The sequence below is a fragment of the Macrobrachium nipponense genome, chromosome 3, assembly GCF_015104395.2.
Source record: "Macrobrachium nipponense isolate FS-2020 chromosome 3, ASM1510439v2, whole genome shotgun sequence".
Classification (NCBI taxonomy): Eukaryota; Metazoa; Arthropoda; class Malacostraca; order Decapoda; family Palaemonidae; genus Macrobrachium; species Macrobrachium nipponense.
This window is the reverse complement of record NC_087202.1, coordinates 51,430,723-51,449,284: the sequence shown is the minus strand read 5'-3', so window position 1 is coordinate 51,449,284 and position 18,562 is coordinate 51,430,723. Positions and strand designations below refer to the sequence as shown.

General features: G+C 42.3%; 1 protein-coding gene across 4 annotated transcripts in view; it reads right to left on the bottom strand.

Annotated features, from left to right (window-relative positions):
- Window positions 1-1,152: 1,152 nt before the first annotated feature.
- The window catches only part of LOC135221768 (solute carrier family 35 member B1-like), a 120,098-nt gene continuing 102,688 nt past the window's right edge, over window positions 1,153-18,562 (bottom strand). For 2 of the 4 annotated variants that reach the window (XM_064259585.1, XM_064259587.1), the window contains exons 7-9: window positions 17,472-17,578; window positions 17,130-17,283; window positions 1,153-1,897 (exon numbers count right to left, since the gene is read on the bottom strand). In XM_064259585.1, the coding sequence (XP_064115655.1) occupies window positions 1,824-1,897; window positions 17,130-17,283; window positions 17,472-17,578 (335 nt within the window). In that variant the 3' untranslated portion in view covers window positions 1,153-1,823. The remainder of the gene's footprint in view (window positions 1,898-17,129; window positions 17,284-17,471; window positions 17,579-18,562) is intronic. The other 2 variants (XR_010316087.1, XM_064259586.1) reach the window with 2 other exon arrangements.

Here is an 18,562-nt window from a genome sequence, read left to right as displayed (position 1 = left end):
GTCACATTCACCTTCATTTATTTTAGTAAACCCAAATTTTATATACAAAGAATCATAATTCTGAACAAAAATACCGTTAGCTCATTTTTTTTTACACTTTTAGTTGGTGGCTTGCATGTTCCTTCATCATGCTGTTCACACAATCACTGGCGGAGTGACCTGTAATATTAGCTGTTGCGTTACATTCCATTGCACTGTCTTCATCATCATTAATACTATTAACCCTGTGGCCATTATACAGTTAATAGTTCACACTCAATATACGTATTTCATTTTTTTATATAAGCTACTTACTTGAAATAAAAATACATAAAGTTAGTTTGACAGATTATTATTTTTCTAGATTATGAATAAAATGATAAGTGACGAGTAAAGCAATTTGGTGGGCCAGCAAATCGTACACCACGGACCAGCACCAGTCCGCGGACCATAGGTTGGTGTACAGTATTCTATTCATGTACTCTAATGGTTTAATTACTATACTGTTGTAACTAATAAACTCAAGAACAATTTCCTAAGTATATACTTTACTTAAAAAGAATCAGTTTGCCATGTCCGTAATAATACTTGGGATAACAACTGATTATTCAAGAAATATTTTCAGTCTTAATGAATATCAGATACAAATAAAAATGTGAAAATTGATGGAAATTGTAAAGATTAATTTACACAAATGTATGGTCAGTCAGTTTTACCATATCTCTTGTGATTCATTTGTTGAACTGTTTAAAAAATTACCATGTCAAGATTTTTAATTCTCATAGTAACAGAAGTGCCTTAGTGTAATATCATTACTAATTAGAGTACTGAGATGACAGTCATTTTGATACTCATGGGGCTCACCCAAAGGATTTGTTCAGAAGTAATAATTGAAATTTGAATCAATTGAAAGTAATACCGTACTACATTATTTTTGTAAGGGAGCAGAATACTCCTAAAATTACAATAAAATATCAGTAATTAGGTAAAAAAAATTTTAGTAATTCATCATCACAATTTTATACGCAAGCGCAGAAAAGGGACACCAATAGAAAAAAGCAGCCAAAATTATGAAAACTACAACTGCAGCTACAGCTGATGACAAAAGAATGGTTCAAAATCTTTCTTCAAAAACAGTCTTCTGTTCACATGGTAAGGGGAAAAAAGGGAAGAAAAAGTCCACATATTTAATTCTCTGGGCAATTTTACTACATTATGTTGAGTAATCAAAAGATAATTCATATAAAAAAATACATTAGTACGTAACTATCAATACATAAATGAGACCAAGTTGGTAAATAGAGTAATAAATTTTAATTTATACAAATGTACTTGCTGCAGCATCAACAATATGTACGGGATGGATGTAAGTTGGACGATTAATAGTGCCAGTTCATTACTACACTGCAAGTGCTGCATACAGTACTTTTTGCTTTGTAAAAAACTATAAAAGCATTGTCATCTTCAACACCAATATCTCAAAATAAAAAAATTCATTATAAACTGCCAACATACAAAATTTTCTATGTTCCTCCTCATCCTTAGTTCCAGCTGAACAAGCTGTATGTTGTCATGGATGAATTAATATCGTAAAGCTTCTTTCTCATACAACATTCACCATGCCTAAAAAAAATCATACAACATTCACCATGCCTAAAAAAAATGAGTGTATTCCATAATATAAATAAATATATTTCAACAGTAAACCAAACAAAATAACAATCATCCACAATGAAGTTTCATATCACTCTACACCAGCAAACATGACCACACATTGTCACTTAAAAAATACATAAGAAGGGAGTAATGTTTGTGTGAGATCCCTGAATGCAAACATTATACATTTATTCTTTACTTGCCTTCACTTCCACCACTTCCTTTTTTGGAGCCTTTCCATAGATGGCATCTAGGGTTAAACCTGGTGAAGGAAAAGATTATAAGCTTTTCTATTAACAGGTAACATAAAAATCTCGGAAATGTCAAAACAAATTTAATAAAAATAAGTAATTTTGTCGAAAAATTATTTTTTCCTATATACAAACCTAGGTTGTCTAACAAAAGGATATCCGCGGGAACGCGCCGCCGCTACCGCATACAAAGAGTTCAAACTTGAATCGCTGTACCTGGGTCTGGGGTAACTGCGCGGGGTGAGCCCGGGCCAGCTTGGGTAGGTCATTGTGATACCATTCTTTGAGCCGTTAGAATACTTAGTCTAAACAGACACACTCTTCAAAAGGGGGGCCATAACTCAATGAGGGGTGGATGAGGAGGGCCATTAATCCGTTAGACAACTTAGGTTTGTATATAGGAAAAAATAATTTTTCGACAAAATTACATTTGTTCCGACTAAGTACAAAACTGTCGGTTGTCTAACAAAAGGAGACTCGAACTGAGGATGGGAAGGTGAGTGACCTGAATGCACCCTTTGAAGAGCCGCCAATAACTTCACACGATCCTGATGTTACCCAGACCCCTACTCCTCATGACACTTTACACGGTAAGGATTCAATAGGGGAGAACCCAAGGGGCTCCGGCTGTTGTCCTAACCTATGGTACTAATACTCACTCAGAGAGCTGTTCCTGAAGGATTCTTAGCCATCATTATACTCTCCAGGTAAGTCAGTAGTGGGCCAAGTCGTGTCATGGACAGTACAGTCATACGTAGGATACTACCAGGAAACTCACATCATACCCCTTACATTCGGCCAGACTTAGCGGGAATTGCTGGGAGTGTGTGTGTGTGTATTTCCAAATTGAGGTAGCAGTGCGGGTGACCCAATGCCTAGAGGATCTCTTGCTGCGACAATGGGGCCCAGAGAGAAACACCTCTAGAGATTGAACGTAACTTCTCGTAGGTAGAGGAGGTGAAGGTGGTTTGACTCTTCCAGGTGCCTGCTCTCAATACCTGACCCACTGAGAGGTTCTTCCTGAAGAGCATAGAGGAGCCTATGCCCCTAACTTCGTGAGCCCTCACCTTTGGCATTGGTACTTCCTTGTTTTCGTAGGCCCTTCTTATAACTTGTCTGATCCAGAAGGAGATGGTATTCTTAGCCACCTCTTTCGGATGCTTGCCCGTGGCCACGAACAGCCGTTTGATAGCCGGTCTGAACTGTCTCGTCCTCTTGAGGTAGGCTTTCATGGCTCTGACCGGGCATAGAATCAGTTCCTCTTTGTCAAAGCCGTTAAAATCCCCCGGAAGGAAGGAATGGGAAAAGAGGAAAACATCTCCTCTGGCTTGTATGGGTCTTGAGTCTTGGCTACAAAGCCAGGGACAAACGAGAACCCATCTCCCTCCAACGCCTGGTGTGTGACACTCGTAGGACAGCGCGGGTGTAGTTCGCTGACCTCTTCGAAGATGCCACAGGGCTCAAGAGGAAAAGGGTCTTCAAGGTGAGGTTCTTCAAGGAAGCTGAATGTAAGGGCTCATAGGGAGGACCTCTCAAGGATTCCAGGACTAAGGCCACATCCCAGTGGGGAGTCCGTAGCTCTCTCGGGGGACAGGTCTTCCTAAAGTGCTTGAAGAGCAACAAAATTTCTGGAGATGCAGCGAGGTCCATGCCTTTCAACGCGAATACTTGATTAAGCCGCTCTATAACCCTCCACTGCCGATATGGATAGTCGTTTATCCTTCCTGAGGTGGTGGAAAAAAACTCGCTAGTTGAGGGATGGTGGCCTCGTCTGGGGCAATGCCTTTATCTTGACACCAATCTTGAAACAGTCGCCACTTTCCCTGGTACAATCTGCTGGAAAAAACGTCCTAAACTACCACGGAGGATTTTGATGACAGTCTGAACCCGTGTAAGCGGAGGGCCGACGGATTTGGGTGTAGGCATCCGTTGTTGGGCGAGGAGATCTATTCTGTCTGGTAGGCTTTACCGGGTTCCTCCTAACTGGAGATTCCAGCACTTCTGGGAACCAGGGGGCTTCCGGCCACCAAGGAGCTACTAAGGTTACTCGTAGGTTCTGTGAGTAGCGAATCTTCTGGAGGAGGGGGAAAGGCGGGAAGGCGTAAGCGTCCAGGTTCTTCCAATCTTGCAGGAGGGCATCCTCTCCCGCTGCCTGCGGGTCTGGGAGTGGGGAGAAGAACACTGGCAGTTTTCTGTTCCATGCGGTGGCAAAGAGGTCTATCGACGGAGAGCCCCACCTCTTTATCAGGCCATCTGCTACTTCTTGATGGAGGGACCATTCTGTGTTGATTATCTGTCCCCTCCTGCTCAGATGGTCCGCCCAAACATTTTTCTTGCCTGGAATATATCTTGCCTTGAGGGTGATGTCCATTTCCTCTGCTAACTCCTGGATTTGTACTGCCAGGCGACAGAGATCCAGTGAGACTGTGCCCCCCCGTTTGTTTAGATATGCCACCACCGTGGAGTTGTCCGACATTAGGCCCACCGTTTTCCCTTGGAGTTGAGACAGGAAGTGCTGAAGGGAGAGGAAGACTGCCTTCAATTCCAAGACATTGAGTGAGCTGCTTTCCTCTTCTTCCGACCACAGGCCGCTCACTTCTTCCTCCGTCAGGTGCGCCCCCCACCCTTCTTTTGATGCATCCGTGAAGAGAAGAATCTCTGGGGTTCTTGGACTGAGAGAGATGCCCCCTTGGAGGTGGGAAGGAACCATCCACCACTCCAGGGACTTCCTTACTTCTTGGGAGAGAAGAATTTTGCTGTTGGGGTCCCCTTCCTGAGGAGACCATTGTTCTTGAACAGCCACTGAGCGGCCTCATACGCCTTCTGCTGTGAGGCACTAGTCTCTCTATTGAGGCCATGTGTCCTAAGATGGACTGGCAGAGTTTGGCCGTGGGAGGGCTGGGCCCCAAAGCTCTCGCACTTGAGATACTAGCCGGAGACCCTGTTCTCCGAGGGGAAGGCCTTCATGAGGGATGAATCTAGTGTCATTCCGAGGTACACCATCCTTTGTCTGGGAGTGAAATCCGACTTGTCGACATTCACCACCACTCCCAGTTCCTGAACGAATGACAAAACTAGCTGAAGGTGATCCGCACACTGCGCAGCCGTCTCGGCTAAGATGAGCCAATCGTCCAGGTAGCGGAGGAGACGGATGCCTCTTGGTCGTGTGCCCAAACTGACACTATCTTGAAGACCCTGGTGAACACCTGTGGGGCTGTGGCAAGGCCGAAGCACAGGCAGGTGAACTGCAGAGTCTTTTCCTTGCTGACAATCCTGAGGAATTTCCTGGAGGAGGGGTGGCAACAGGAAAACCTTGGGAAGTAGGCATCTTGAATGTCTATTGAGGCCATGAAGTCTCCCTCCCTGACACAAGCTCGGACGGAGTCTGCCGTTTCCATCCGAAACTTTGTCAGAGAAAGGAACTTGTTGAGGGGTGAAAGGTCTATGACTGGCCTCCAACCCCCTGTTGCCTTTTCTACCGGGAAGAGTCTGGAGTAGAACCCTGGACCTGGATCCTGAACCTCTTCCAACGCCCTTTCTGAAGTAGCTTGGATATTTCCTCCTCCAGGGCCCGTCCGCGGTCCGAGTCCGGTCGATAGGAAGGGACTTGGATGGGGGTAGGGGATAGAGTGGGTGTAGACTGGAAGGGAAGACGGTAGCCTGACTTGATAACCTGCAGGGTCCAATCTTCCGCTCCTGCTTGCTGCCACACTGCCAATTGGCCGCCAAGCAACCCCCTACCTTCCGCTGACGGGCAGGATCTGGCCTAGAATTTCTTGCGGGGACCTCCCTCTCTTCTGTTGCCTTTCTGCTTCGGCTCCTTTGATGGAAAGGGACGAGTCTTCTCCCTATGGAACTTGTCCTTCGACACAGAGTAAGGTTTCTTCTCCTCTCGCCTACGGCACGGGAAAAGCCGGTCTCTGCGCTTCTCTTACCTGTTGGCTAATTTGTGGTGCTGGCCGTGGTCTATGGCAGGGGTGGCGCTGCGGGAATTGGAGAGAGCCCTAGATTGGAGAGATCGCTCCTTCTTCTCCGCTGCCTTGCGAACTTCTTTCCGCAGGAATAAGTCTTTCTGGAACAGCGGGTTTTCCGTAAGTCCGGGAGGAGGTCTCTCACCACTGGCGATTTGGCCTCCTTGAAGGCATTCTCTCTCCTTTTCACCTCCATATTAGCCCACAGGACCGCTAAATTGTCTGCTTGGTGCGAGAAGGAGTCTTGAATCCCACCCCACTGCATGAAACGATAAGACAAGTTCTGCTGCTTGCTGAGGCTGGAGGGCTCGGGTAAGAACTGCGGAAGTGGCTGCCCAGTAGACGTTTCCATCCCACGAATTCGTAGCGAGGGCCAGAGCTAGAGCGCAAATGAGTCCTTCGGTTTCTGAGGGAGAGAGCAAGAGGTGCTTTTTCTGTAGGGCGTCCAGACTGACATCTAAGAGATCTGCAAGGTCCCTGGAATATGCAGACTCCCTTAGTTTGTCACCTGTTGGCCTATAATACCTGCTGGCCCCCTGAGCAGGGATAGGAAGCCACCTCTGTTTCTCCGATACCCTAGTTGGTGAAGTCGTGGCTTTCTCGGGACGCTCTAGCCATGGCTAGCCTAAACCTGGTTTGCTCCAGGGGAGGCTGACCGGAGGGGGGCTGCGAATTCTTCAGGTTGAGCACCTTATGCACCTCTGACTGAAACTCCTGGTTTAGTTCCTCAGTTTCCGTTAGGCCATTGGCGCTTCTAATCAACGACAGAATCTGGTTGAATGATAAGGGCTCGGGCTCCGCAGGTGAGCTAGTCTGACTGCCGTCAGAATCGGGCTCCCCCTCGGAGCATGAATCGGGCTCGGAATCAGAGTCAGAACTGTCACCCAAATCTGGAAACAGTTCCTCTGACTTCTTTTCCAAAAGGAACTTCTTCCTGGCTTCTTCCATCTTTCGGGCAGACTCCTCTAGACTGGTGTTCTTCTTCTCCATTTGCTGGGAAACCTCCTTTTTGGAGCTTAAGTAGTCCTCCACCGCCTGTTTGACCAGGTTTGCAATGTCCAGTGCGGGAGTGAGGACCTGGTCCCCCACTGTACCTAGGCTAACTGATGGAGGTGGTGCGGAGGTACTAGGCTCAGGCCTAGGCCTAGCTTTCTCGGGCATCAACGCTGGCACTGGTCTCTCAGCGCGACCTAGGCCTTGCGGCATCGAAAGGTCTCCATTAATGCTCCTCCTACGAGCGTTGTGGCTGGCTGGCTTCTTGCGTCGGGTTGCTGCAACTTCTGGAGGGGAGGGGGCCTCCGGCTCCTGCGAGTTGGGTCCCGTTCCGGGCTCCTTAGCACTGTCCTCAGGATGGGAGGGTGAGGCATCAGGTCCGTCACCGGATCCCTCCTGGGGTCTGGACTGGATTGTGCCCGAGGGAACGGGAGGGGGTTACCTTGGCACCCGGCTGTGTCTCGGTACTGCTACGGTCATACCTAGATAGTTCGGCCTTTAGGCTAGGCGGGAACAAGCTCTCGGTTGAAGACCCCTTCTTGTTACGCTTCGAGGCAGGAACATGGATCCCAGCCCCTAAGGTAGCTTCTTTCCTCTTACCTGCTTTCCTAGCCCCCGACGACGAAGGTTTCTTTAGCCTAAGTTTCTTGGGAAGGACACTAGGCTCACTAACTGGGTCCCCCGTTAATAAGGAGGAAGGATTACTAGGCCTAGTGTTCTCCAATTGGGCACTATCCTCCTCACACACGGCCTTAGGCCCCACAGTAGTCGGCCTAGGCCTAGGCTTATCGGCATCAACATTAGCGTCACTGAAAACACTCTTATGCGCCTCATAATAGAGCCTCCACTGATCATTATTCCACTGCGCACAGGTTGAACACGATGCATCAGGGGAACATTCAAAACCCCTACATGCAATACACCACAGATGAGGATCCGAGGTTGGAGAAGGCAAAGATGTACCGCAACGCATGCCATCGGAAACACACACACAAATCCTCCCCGAAAAACCCACCATAGATCCGCCTTCCATACTTACAGGGAAGTTAGGATGCTAGGTAATACTAAAGGATAAATAAAAGGATAGGAAAAGGGCACTGGGGAAGCACTCAAGCACAGGATGTCAAAGATATATCACGATAAAGAAAGACTACAGTCGGCGGTCATGCGTTGTTTATCTCAAGTCGGGTCAAGGCAGGAGTAGGTGTTGACACGACGGCTACCTCGAAAAGAATGGTATCACAATGACCTACCCAAGCTGGCCCAGGCTCACCCCGCGCAGTTACCCCAGACCCAGGTACAGCGATTCAAGTTTGAACTCTTTGTATGCGGTAGCGGCGGCGCGTTCCCGCGGATATCCTTTTGTTAGACAACCGACGGTTTGTACTTAGTCGGAACAAACCATATTTACAACCCAAGTTTTTTATACTCGCTAATCACATATAAGTATATGTCTGTCTCCAGAATATTCCCAGGTTTACCGGTCTTTTGTCTATATGACTATTCTTATGCAATTTGAATACTAAAGTATCACTACAGTTTTTAAATTTTTTGTGGGCCTGGGAGAAAGGAAATTATTAAGCCTCATGGATTTTCATAAAAAAAATGATGCTTGAAAAAGTTAGTTTCATAACTTCTCCAGTAATTATATACATGTCTGAATCAGTACTTAGATGCTGACTGAAGGATCCAATCCAGTATGTGGGGATGTACAGTGTCAAGAGCCAGGTAAGTTTGTAAATACTATAGCCATGAAACCTGTGTGGTGTGTAAAGTAAAATGTCAAATCCAAGAAGTCTACATCTCTTGACAATACCATGAAACAAGAGATGGAGGTGAACTGTAAGTTGAGGCTAATGAATCTACACCAGTAAAACGAGGCCTCTGCAACTACTGATCCTAATGACAATAAGCCAAACCACTTAATGAGAAAGCTTCCTTAACCCTCTAGGGGAGGGAGTGATCTTTCGGTCCCCAATAGTTACATAAAAATCACCTGTTTAGACCATAAAGTTATTGTTACTTTGCACCATGACATTTGAGCAAAATTTTGTGGGAAAATGTTCCCATCTCTTGTATGGGCCATATGGCAATACTTGCACCTCATCTCAGGATACAGGGAGATTAATGTAACTTGAGATTTCATGGGGGAATGTATTACATCTCCCATTCCCAGTGCATTTTGTATACGTATTTGTCCATATATGTACAATAACAAAACAGCTCGTATAAAACAATAATAAAACAGCTCTAATGGTAATTTTGCAAAGTAAAATGCCAACAAATCTTAGAAAGAACATGTATAACACACTGACAGGTACTACATCTCCCCATCCTAATACAGCTTGTCAATATTTACTATTCATGAATATACTCAGGGATTGCTGCTGATTTTAATTATCTTTTACAATATTATGTAAGCTGCAATTATAATTTTGCAATATTAAGTAAAAAAAATTTTATTAAAACATACACAACTTGCTCAAATTAGTGTACTTTTGAGTCTCGCAAAAGAGGCCCCACATAGGGTTGGAAATATTTACATTCACCTTCCTATGGAAGGTACAGAAAGTTTATCATTTTTTCTTATAGTACAGAGGTACCTCGAGATACGAAAGCCAATACGAAAAATTTAACGGCTCTACATACGAAAAGTTTTCAAGATACGAAAGGTTTCTGAAAGTCTGAGATTTACCTGGATAACAATTTTGAAACTCGCGCCGCGCGCCGCCATCTTAGTACTAGTAGACTCGCCACCATCCTCCTGCTCTCCCATTGGTTCCCGATGCTAGTCGCGGCCATGAGATCCTTCTCTCCTACTGGCCAGCGTCCCTCCCATCATGCATTTACTATGTACACTTGGTGGCGTGCCTTGGCCACTCGGTACCAGCATTGTTATAGTACGCACGCGGTATTCATTTTCGGGATTGTCAATGTGTATTTTAAAAAAAAATTTCTCATATCTTTTCACAGAAAATGGAAAGAGAAGAGCACCTCTTGAGTGACGACATATATGATATGATTGACCAAGATCTCTCTCGTGAGCTAAGTGACCAAGATCTCTCACATGGGATAAGTGACCAGATCTCTCACATGGGATAAGTGACCAGATCTCTCACATGGGATAAGTGATCAAGGTCTCTCTCATGGAATAACTGGAAACTTTGCAAGGTTGGTAGAATCTCCACTCCCTGCTGAACAGAGGGTGTTGACCAATCATTTACAACATGCATACCAGTATAATCAAGGCACTTCAGTTTATGTTGAAGGTCAGCAGCCGAACATTCAGTACCCAAATCAGTTGCAGAGAGAGCATTTGGTTGAACTGGGTTTTGATGGACACCAGGGCCAACAGTCATGAGGTGCAAAAAAAGAACCAAGTGATAAAAAACAGAAAGTTAAAATTCTGTGAAAAAAAAAAAAAAAAAAAAAAAAAAAAAAAAAAAAAAAAAAAAAAAAACGGCAGAAATTAAAGCCGCTTTTCATAAAGTGCAATCATTTGTAGAAGACACCCCCCGAAAAGGCTCACACAGGAACATTGTGAAAAGTAGGCAGAAGCAATCTTCCTTGGATAGTTACGTATGTAATTTTTTTTAAAGTGTACGTATGTACATACGTATCTGCCGTTTGTCTTCCTCCTCCTCTGCCGCCACTTTTGGAGATAGCCTCACTCACTCACTCGTACAGTATATTTCTTGTTACCATGTACACTAATATAAACTTTTTTTACAGGTTATATTTTGCATTTTTTTATTAATTTAGGTATTGAATGGTCCAAATTGTTGTAGTATTTCATTGTTTATAGGTCAATTTAGCTTTATTATGAAATTTACTGGGGTGTTTTTGGAGGGCTTGAAACAGATTAGCCATTTTACATGTAACATGTGGTCCAAGATACGAAAACCTCATGATACGAAGGGCGCCTTGGAACGGATTAATTTCGTATCTCGAGGTACTACTGTATGTGCATTTGCATATTTACTTTTTTTTCCAACCTTAAAGTTTGCCGCCCAGTCTTGGGGTATTGCTAATGTATATTTAGACTAGCCTGTCAGGGTTAAATAAGTGGTAAAAATAGACTGGCATAGCCAGGCTCTTACATTTGAAATAAGATACAATTCCACATCATGCTTAAAAGCAACACCTATAAACAATTCTCTATTTCAATTTGCTTACACTTTTGAGACCATCAGCTATAAAGTTGTGACTTTCAAAGAAAAATAAATGTAAGAGTTTTGGGCCACATGGCCCAGTGCTTGGGTTGGGGAAACCATCTGCACTGCCTTCCCAGGATGAACCTCATTTGCCTCTGTCACAAATATCTTGGGTCAAATGCTTCTTTTATTTTGTGAATAAACTGTTGCCATTGACTTTTGAACCATAACACCTACTGTTCTTCCTACCAAGGACAACAAATTCAAGATAGCCTAGAACAGGGGTTCTTAACAGGGGCATCAATACCCCTTGGAGGTATGAGAACCACATGCGGCAGGTATGGGACTTGATGCTTGGATATTTTTATATATTCGATTTTAATGTGTCAATGTATGTATACATGCCAGTAAAAAAAAACTTCTATATAAAACTATAAATGCTTTTGATTTTCTTGTATGTTCTATTCCTAGCTATTCATATCTAAAGTATGCATTAAACTGAGTATTAAGTTATATTGTCAACAAATAGGACTTCAGTGGACCTAAGCAAAGGGGGTAATGGAACCATATTGGGGAATTCATTGGGGGTCTGGAGTATCAAAGGTTATGAACCCCTTGCCTAGAAAAACAGTCAGTAACTCTTGCATGGTCGTTCACCGGACCTTTGGATATAGGCAGTCCACATTATTGGTGATCCAGTTTTATGGCGTTTATCTAGCACCGTGGCGCTGATTTCCGGTCATAAGCGCTGATAATAGAGTATTGGTGCCGATATATATCTAACAGAGGAGCCATTAACCGGTTATCGGCACCAAAATCTGGTTAGCAGTGCCAATAAACGCCAAAAATCACAGATTTCCACTTATCAAGCTGTCGGAACATTTTTTCCGTATAACTACGTAATTTCTAAATTTATTTTTTCACACCAAGTATGGAGATGAAACAGAAGCAAGACATTATGAGGGGTGTGGATATCCTTGTGGACGATTCGTTTGTTTGTCTGTTTGTATGGTGTTTTTACGTTGCATGGAACCAGTGGTTATTCAGCAACAGGACCAACGACTTTATGTGACTTCCGAACCACATCGAGAGTGAACTTCTATCACCATAAATGCACATCTCTGACTCCTCAATGGAATGCCCGAGAATGGAACTTGCGGCCACCGAGATGACAGGCCAAGACCAAACCGGTCACGCTACTGAGTCACTGCTTTCCAGGGGGGAAGTGTGTACCCATTTGTACCCTGCAAGCAGTGTGCTGGTTGGGCTTATTTTAATCTATAAGAGATTATTTTGATACTTTGCGGACGTACCTAGGGAAGGCCATCTTGACCCACACATGGCTGTGGTTTCATTGATTGTGCTCCTTAAGTAAAACTGTTGGTCAGGTTGCCTAGTCTCAGCTTACTTTGATGACTTAAACAATATGAACTCTGATCTGCTAGTCAAGGGGTTCCTTATTGTCCAGCAGGCTCCTTTCCCCCACTACTCATTCACCAAGGAAGGATGCAGACAACTACTTTTGTGTTGGACTTGTCAGACTGTAGATTGATGAATAACTTCTTAAGGGACTTTGCCGAGAAGGTACTTACTTCTCTACTACTAAGGTTGGTGCCTGAAGAGTCTGTCACAAAGGATTCTCTTCAGGGTTCCTTGTGGCTTAACTTGGGTTGAACACACTGTCAAACTTCACTGTGACAGGTGTCTCATCTCGGGATGTGAGGGCAACTTTGAAGGTCATGGGTGTTATTGGGAAAGGCAATCTGGTTCCGAGATGGAGGTGCCAGTTTCCAGGGATATACAGTCTTCTTTTCCTAGTGGAAAAAGAAGTGGTTGGAGACTGGTGATTGAACTCTCCCTGTTAAATGAGTTTGTACTTCAAACTCGTTTCAAGAAAGGAAGAAGTCTATCAGAAAGAATGAATTCAAGCATTTGATAGATCTGAAAAATATATACTTTCCAGGCTTACTTGCTCCAAGGTGAGAATCACCACCTCACTTTTTGCCAGAAGTTAAGATCGTGGAAAATTGCGAGAAGTTTGATCTCTTTCCCCATCAGCAAAATATATGGGTGTACTCATAGACTTAGCAGTGTAGAGAGCCTTCTCTTCAGACTCTCAAGTGAGCACAGTACAGACTTTGTCTTTGAGCCTGATTCTACTGTCCAGCTCCCTGACATTTCAATGTATCCCAGAATGGCTCCCCAACCTGACACCAATGCATCTGTAGACAATTAAAGCTGGACTCTTGAGGTCTCGACCAAGAACCATCAACAGTCTTGACAAATCTTCCCATGAATGGAGTCAAAAGATCTGGAGGAACTGCTACTGAAAATGAAGCTGGATGACAAGACCTGTCCAAGAGTTCTTGAGAAAAAATTGAATTTGGCTCATTCTTAGGCAGGCCATGTTGACAAACTTATCTAAAGAGGCCATTTGGAATTCTCTTAAAAGTGATAGAAAATTGTCTACTCCTTTTTCAGACAAAAAACCTTGAAAAGATAGAATTGATCTTCATCCCTGGATAAACAATCAACTGGGATGGAAGAAGTGTAGACTTGTTGACACTGATCAGAATGTCTAACATCGAGGCTAGCCACAAGAGACAATCGTTTACAAGATCACCTGAAATGAGCTGGTGACAACTAACCAGTCATCCAAGTATAAGAGCATCCAGATTCCAAGCAGATAACTCCATCACGCTACTGGTTTGTGGTGCTGTGCTCAAACCAAAATACAGAGCTTTGAACTGTTAGACCTTCCATTCAAAGAAAAAGTAGAAATTTCCTTGACTTAGAATGAATCAGGATTCAGGATGTGGACTTGTGCATCTCGCATTTCGACAAAAATCATCCAGTTTTCCTTCTGGATAGCGGCCAGAATTAAACTGGTTTGATGGAGTCAAACATACCAACCAGTTGAAACTGGAAACATCTAATACTGGCCTCCAGCCCCACTGAGGTCTTGGGAACATGAAAAAGGTGACTGTAAAGCCCCAGTGACAGCTCTAAAACTGACTCGATCGTCTCCTTGTGTAATAACTGTATGATCTCCTCATGCTTGGAATCTCTCTTCATGATGATGGTACACACACTGTATGACATATCCTTCCCTGAGAACCTTCACCATCCAAGGTTCAGCTCCGAAGCTTTACCAGACACTTCAAAAGCTCTGTAGATGATCTCCTACTGTACCTTCTTGAGGGCTCAAACCATCAGTTGTGGTTGCCTCTATGATTCTATCCCTTACAGTGTGAGATTTTGATACCTCAAAATAGCTTACGAAGAGGAAGAGCTAAAACATGATCTGGCTCGAAATAGTGTGTGAAATTTAGTTAAAGTTTGAGCTAAGAATTCTCTACTTTCCTGATCTAAAACATCAGCAATGGCTTTAAATACCTCAGGATTAAGTAGAAGCTGATGAGAAGCATAAAAACAGCTACTGATCGTTGAGCCTGGAGCTACTTTACAAGACAAATATGAACACAATTGCTCCCCCTTTAAAACTGAATTAGTAAACATGTGACAATTTGCCTGAAGTGTCTGAAATAGCTCAATCACGGCAAGGCAAAAACTCCAACTCTTCATCAAAAACCATTTTTCCTTCAAGAGTAAAGTGTTGTTTTGCAAATCAATAATTGTAACAAGTGCAAGTTCCTCAAAGTTGAGGGCTTCAATAAAGTGACAGACTGAGCTAAAGAGTACTAATGCCTCACCATTAGTCCAAATTACCTTACCGGTTTCAAGAGCTCTACATTTCATTGGGTCCAGCAACTTTAAAAAACTAGCATCTTGAACAGGAGAAGGATAAAGATCTGGTAATGCTCCTGTGTAATCATAAGAAGCTCTCTGAAGTTTCATAAAGAGGAAACAGAAGCCACTGCATTCCAATCAAATACTATACAGAGTACAGTATAGCTTTCGATATCACTTAACTTCTTACTAGCCTGGACTAGAGCTGAGGTAGAAGCAGACAAAAGCGATCGCCAATCAATTGGTTCATCTTTGGTAAAAGGTGAGGGTAGTGTGAAGCAGCAGGATCCAACAAGCACTTAAAATACTGAAGGAGAATCTTCTGACTTGGGGTTAAAATCCAACAGGTCAAATGGAAGAACTGGGGTGGCAGGAGCCAGTAAATCCTCATAAGAATTAGATTAATGAACCCAGGATAGCACTGATGACATCACAGGATGTGGAAGAGAAACAATAGGCAGCTGGAAAGGTGTTGATGACTCACAACACAGCTGGGAGGGAGACGATTGGTTGAGAGAATGAAGGGAGTGTTCACTCAGCTTACACTTTAACAGCAAAGCCAAAAGATGAATGTTTCGACTTGAGACACAATCTGGCTAAGGTAAAAGCAGGAGTCATTTATATTTCACAAAAAGCAGTGGAAGTGAAAGGGCTGCTAGTACAATTAAGTACAGCAGACAAAAGGTGATGAATACAAGGCAAGAGAGGTGGGAACTGAGTAAGAATGGGAGGGTTAACATCAGAAATTGAAGCAATAAAAGATGGTGCTGGGTGAGTAACCGTTTGAACATCATACAAATAAATCTTTCAAAGAATGTATCAATTTCAAGATGGCAGATAGTTAGAGAGAGAGAGAGAGAGAGAGAGAGGTGGCAAAGGGCACAGATCCCCATCCCAAGAAACGCTGTGGATCCTTGTCAGTGAAGAAGACCAAATGATGAAGGGCAGTTTAGAGGGTGGGCTACAGACACACAAGGCTTTGAAATCACCTTCCCTCTTGCAAAAAAAAAAAAAACCTTCATTATCAAAATAATCACAATCTTTAGCTACCATATACTTGGTTAAATGTCTAACTGGTGATAACAATAAACTATTCTCTTGAACCATACAGGAAGCATTAGAAGGTGGAGTGGGAGTGCGAGAGGAATCAGATTTGTCAACCAATGGAGAATTGAGAGAAGCGGCAAAGCTGGCTGAAGGAACAGATGGAGCCGGTTTATGGCAGGACCAAACCAAGAGCCTATGTAACCTATCAGCCTCTCACATCTTCCAATACCTCATAAAACTATTCATTCTCTCATCCAATCAATTATCACATTCTTCACAACAACAAGAAAAATCACACCGTTATCCCTACGTGGCACACACTCCCACCGTGTAGCCATTATGGCTAACCAAATACATTTGGTTAATGCAAAACTCATCCCTACATAGCCTAGCACTTCTAGCTCTGCTAGCTGTAGATGACATAGCTCAAAGACAAAGCAACTACAATACCAAACAGGAAATAAAGCCAGAAATATCCAAACTGATTATAGTAGAATTATACCACAAGGACAAGGATTGAGCAGAAAGAATTCTGACAAGAACACAAACATTTTAATGCAACCTGGTGAAGAAAACATGTAATTTCAGACAATTCTAACTGGGACAGCCATGCTTTTTTTTTTAATGCCAACAGCATTTAAGAGCACAAAGATATAAGCTAACTTTAAAAGTAGGTAAAATTCATTCCAAATATGTAATACAGTCGACCCCACAGTATTTGTGGGGATTAGGGACCACAACCGCCCAAGAATAGCTGTGGGGGTTAATAGGTCACACAACAAATACACTTTAAACTATCATCCTACAACACTTTAATATAATTCAAAAGTCATCTTACATCATTACCCTTAAAAATATATGGCTTACAGCTGCGCGTGAACACTCTTACAACTGTTACTCTTACCAAGGAAAAAAATAATCAAGTTAACCTTACATTCAGGCATGCACACTTTCTTTCATACTGTATTCAAGTCTTATTGTTTTTTTTAAACATATACAGCAGAAAGAGGTAACATTTTCTTTCCTGTGAGCTTTGTGTTTGCAATTTACACATCGTTTGGCGAATATTTAAAAAACATTCTATTGATATTTTGCTGTTTACATTGGTATTTGAAAATAATTAAATAATTTTTTTGTCATGAGAATAAAATAAAGATAATTAGCAAATATTTTAGACATGCTCTACAAAAACATTCATGAAAAGGCCAATTTTCTGCAAATAATTTAGAGTAATGTTCCACAGAAAAATTCAAGAATACTGAACCACTAATAGGTGAGGGTTAACTGTACATGACTAATGGAGTTATGACAAACAAATAATAGCTTACCAGTAAATACTAGTGATGTTCCAATCCACTGTCGATCTGATAATACATTTCCAAAGAACAGAACTGAACCCAAGACTGTGAAGAACTTCCTTGTGGTAGTCACAATTGAACAAGGTAGAGGCCCAAAGTCACTCACCATTAAAAATATGAAGAACTGAAAAGAAATAAAAATTCAGAAAAGTTACTATAAAATTCTCATAGTGGAAATATCATTTGCCCTGAAAGTAATGCAGCCTAGTGTTTCAAAGACAGCATTGTAAAAATGTCTTATTTAGTAACCTATCAAACTGACAAGTTAATTTATATCACAGAGAAAAATAAGTCTCAAAACCATTTTCTTACCTGACCAAAAGCACTGCAAACACTGAACATCATCATCTTCGAAAGAACTTCAGGAAAACGCTGAACAAAAGTGGCAAAGGTGAACAGCTCACCAGTCACAAGGAGGGCTGCAATAAATTAAGATTATTTTAGTGAATTAAAAAATTTAACCCAAAGATTTAACTTTTCTAAAACACAATAAATGTGAAAAATGCATAGTACTTCCAATGTGCAGATGGAAATTTTGTAAAGCCTAAAGAATAATATATAAAATTAACTGATTACTAATAAGGCAAGTCTCTGCATACAATAACAAAAAATATAATAAATAATTTACATTAACATCAACTACATTTTTCAAGTTTTTCAGAAAAAAACTTGTGTTCGTTACTATCAAGTGCTACATGATAAAGGGTTGATGTGTAGAAAGAACATTCATTTACCCTAGTGATAAACTAGACTGTGACTAAATTGAAAGGACAGTTAAAAAGGCAGATGAACCTCTGGCTGATAAATAGCACCCTTTTAAAAATTCGTGGTAGCGATTAAACTGTTTTTGTGTAGGTGACAGGCCTGCCCACAATAGGAGCACTCGGGAAACAGCTTGGCAGGGAAGCTCAATTTTGTTTGTGCCCTAATGTCCATCAGAGGGGAGGAGGGTGGGCTCCAATTCTGTAATTACTTGCTAAGTAAATATGATATGAAACTTTATTTTATTATGGAAATGTCATTTTCATGTAAGTAACTTACCAAGTAATTACATAGCTGAATCCCACATTGAATGGAGGAGGGATACACGGACATATTCTCTCCAACGTTGAACATTAATGCATGTTAACGACTTTGAAATAGAAAAATTTGCTAGCATTGATACAATGCTTGCTGTTTACTTACCTGGTAAAAAAAAAGCTACAGTCGAACCCCGGTATTCGCGGGGATGTGTACCACAACAACCCCCCCCAAAATAGCTAAAATCCATGAATACTTAAACCCTCTCAAAAAATACTTAGAACTGCTTATTTCACAATTAAAAACACTCATTTATGCTAACTAGAAGCAAGAAAATTGCTCTGAATTTATTCAAATACAGCGAAATAAAGTTGCCTCATAAT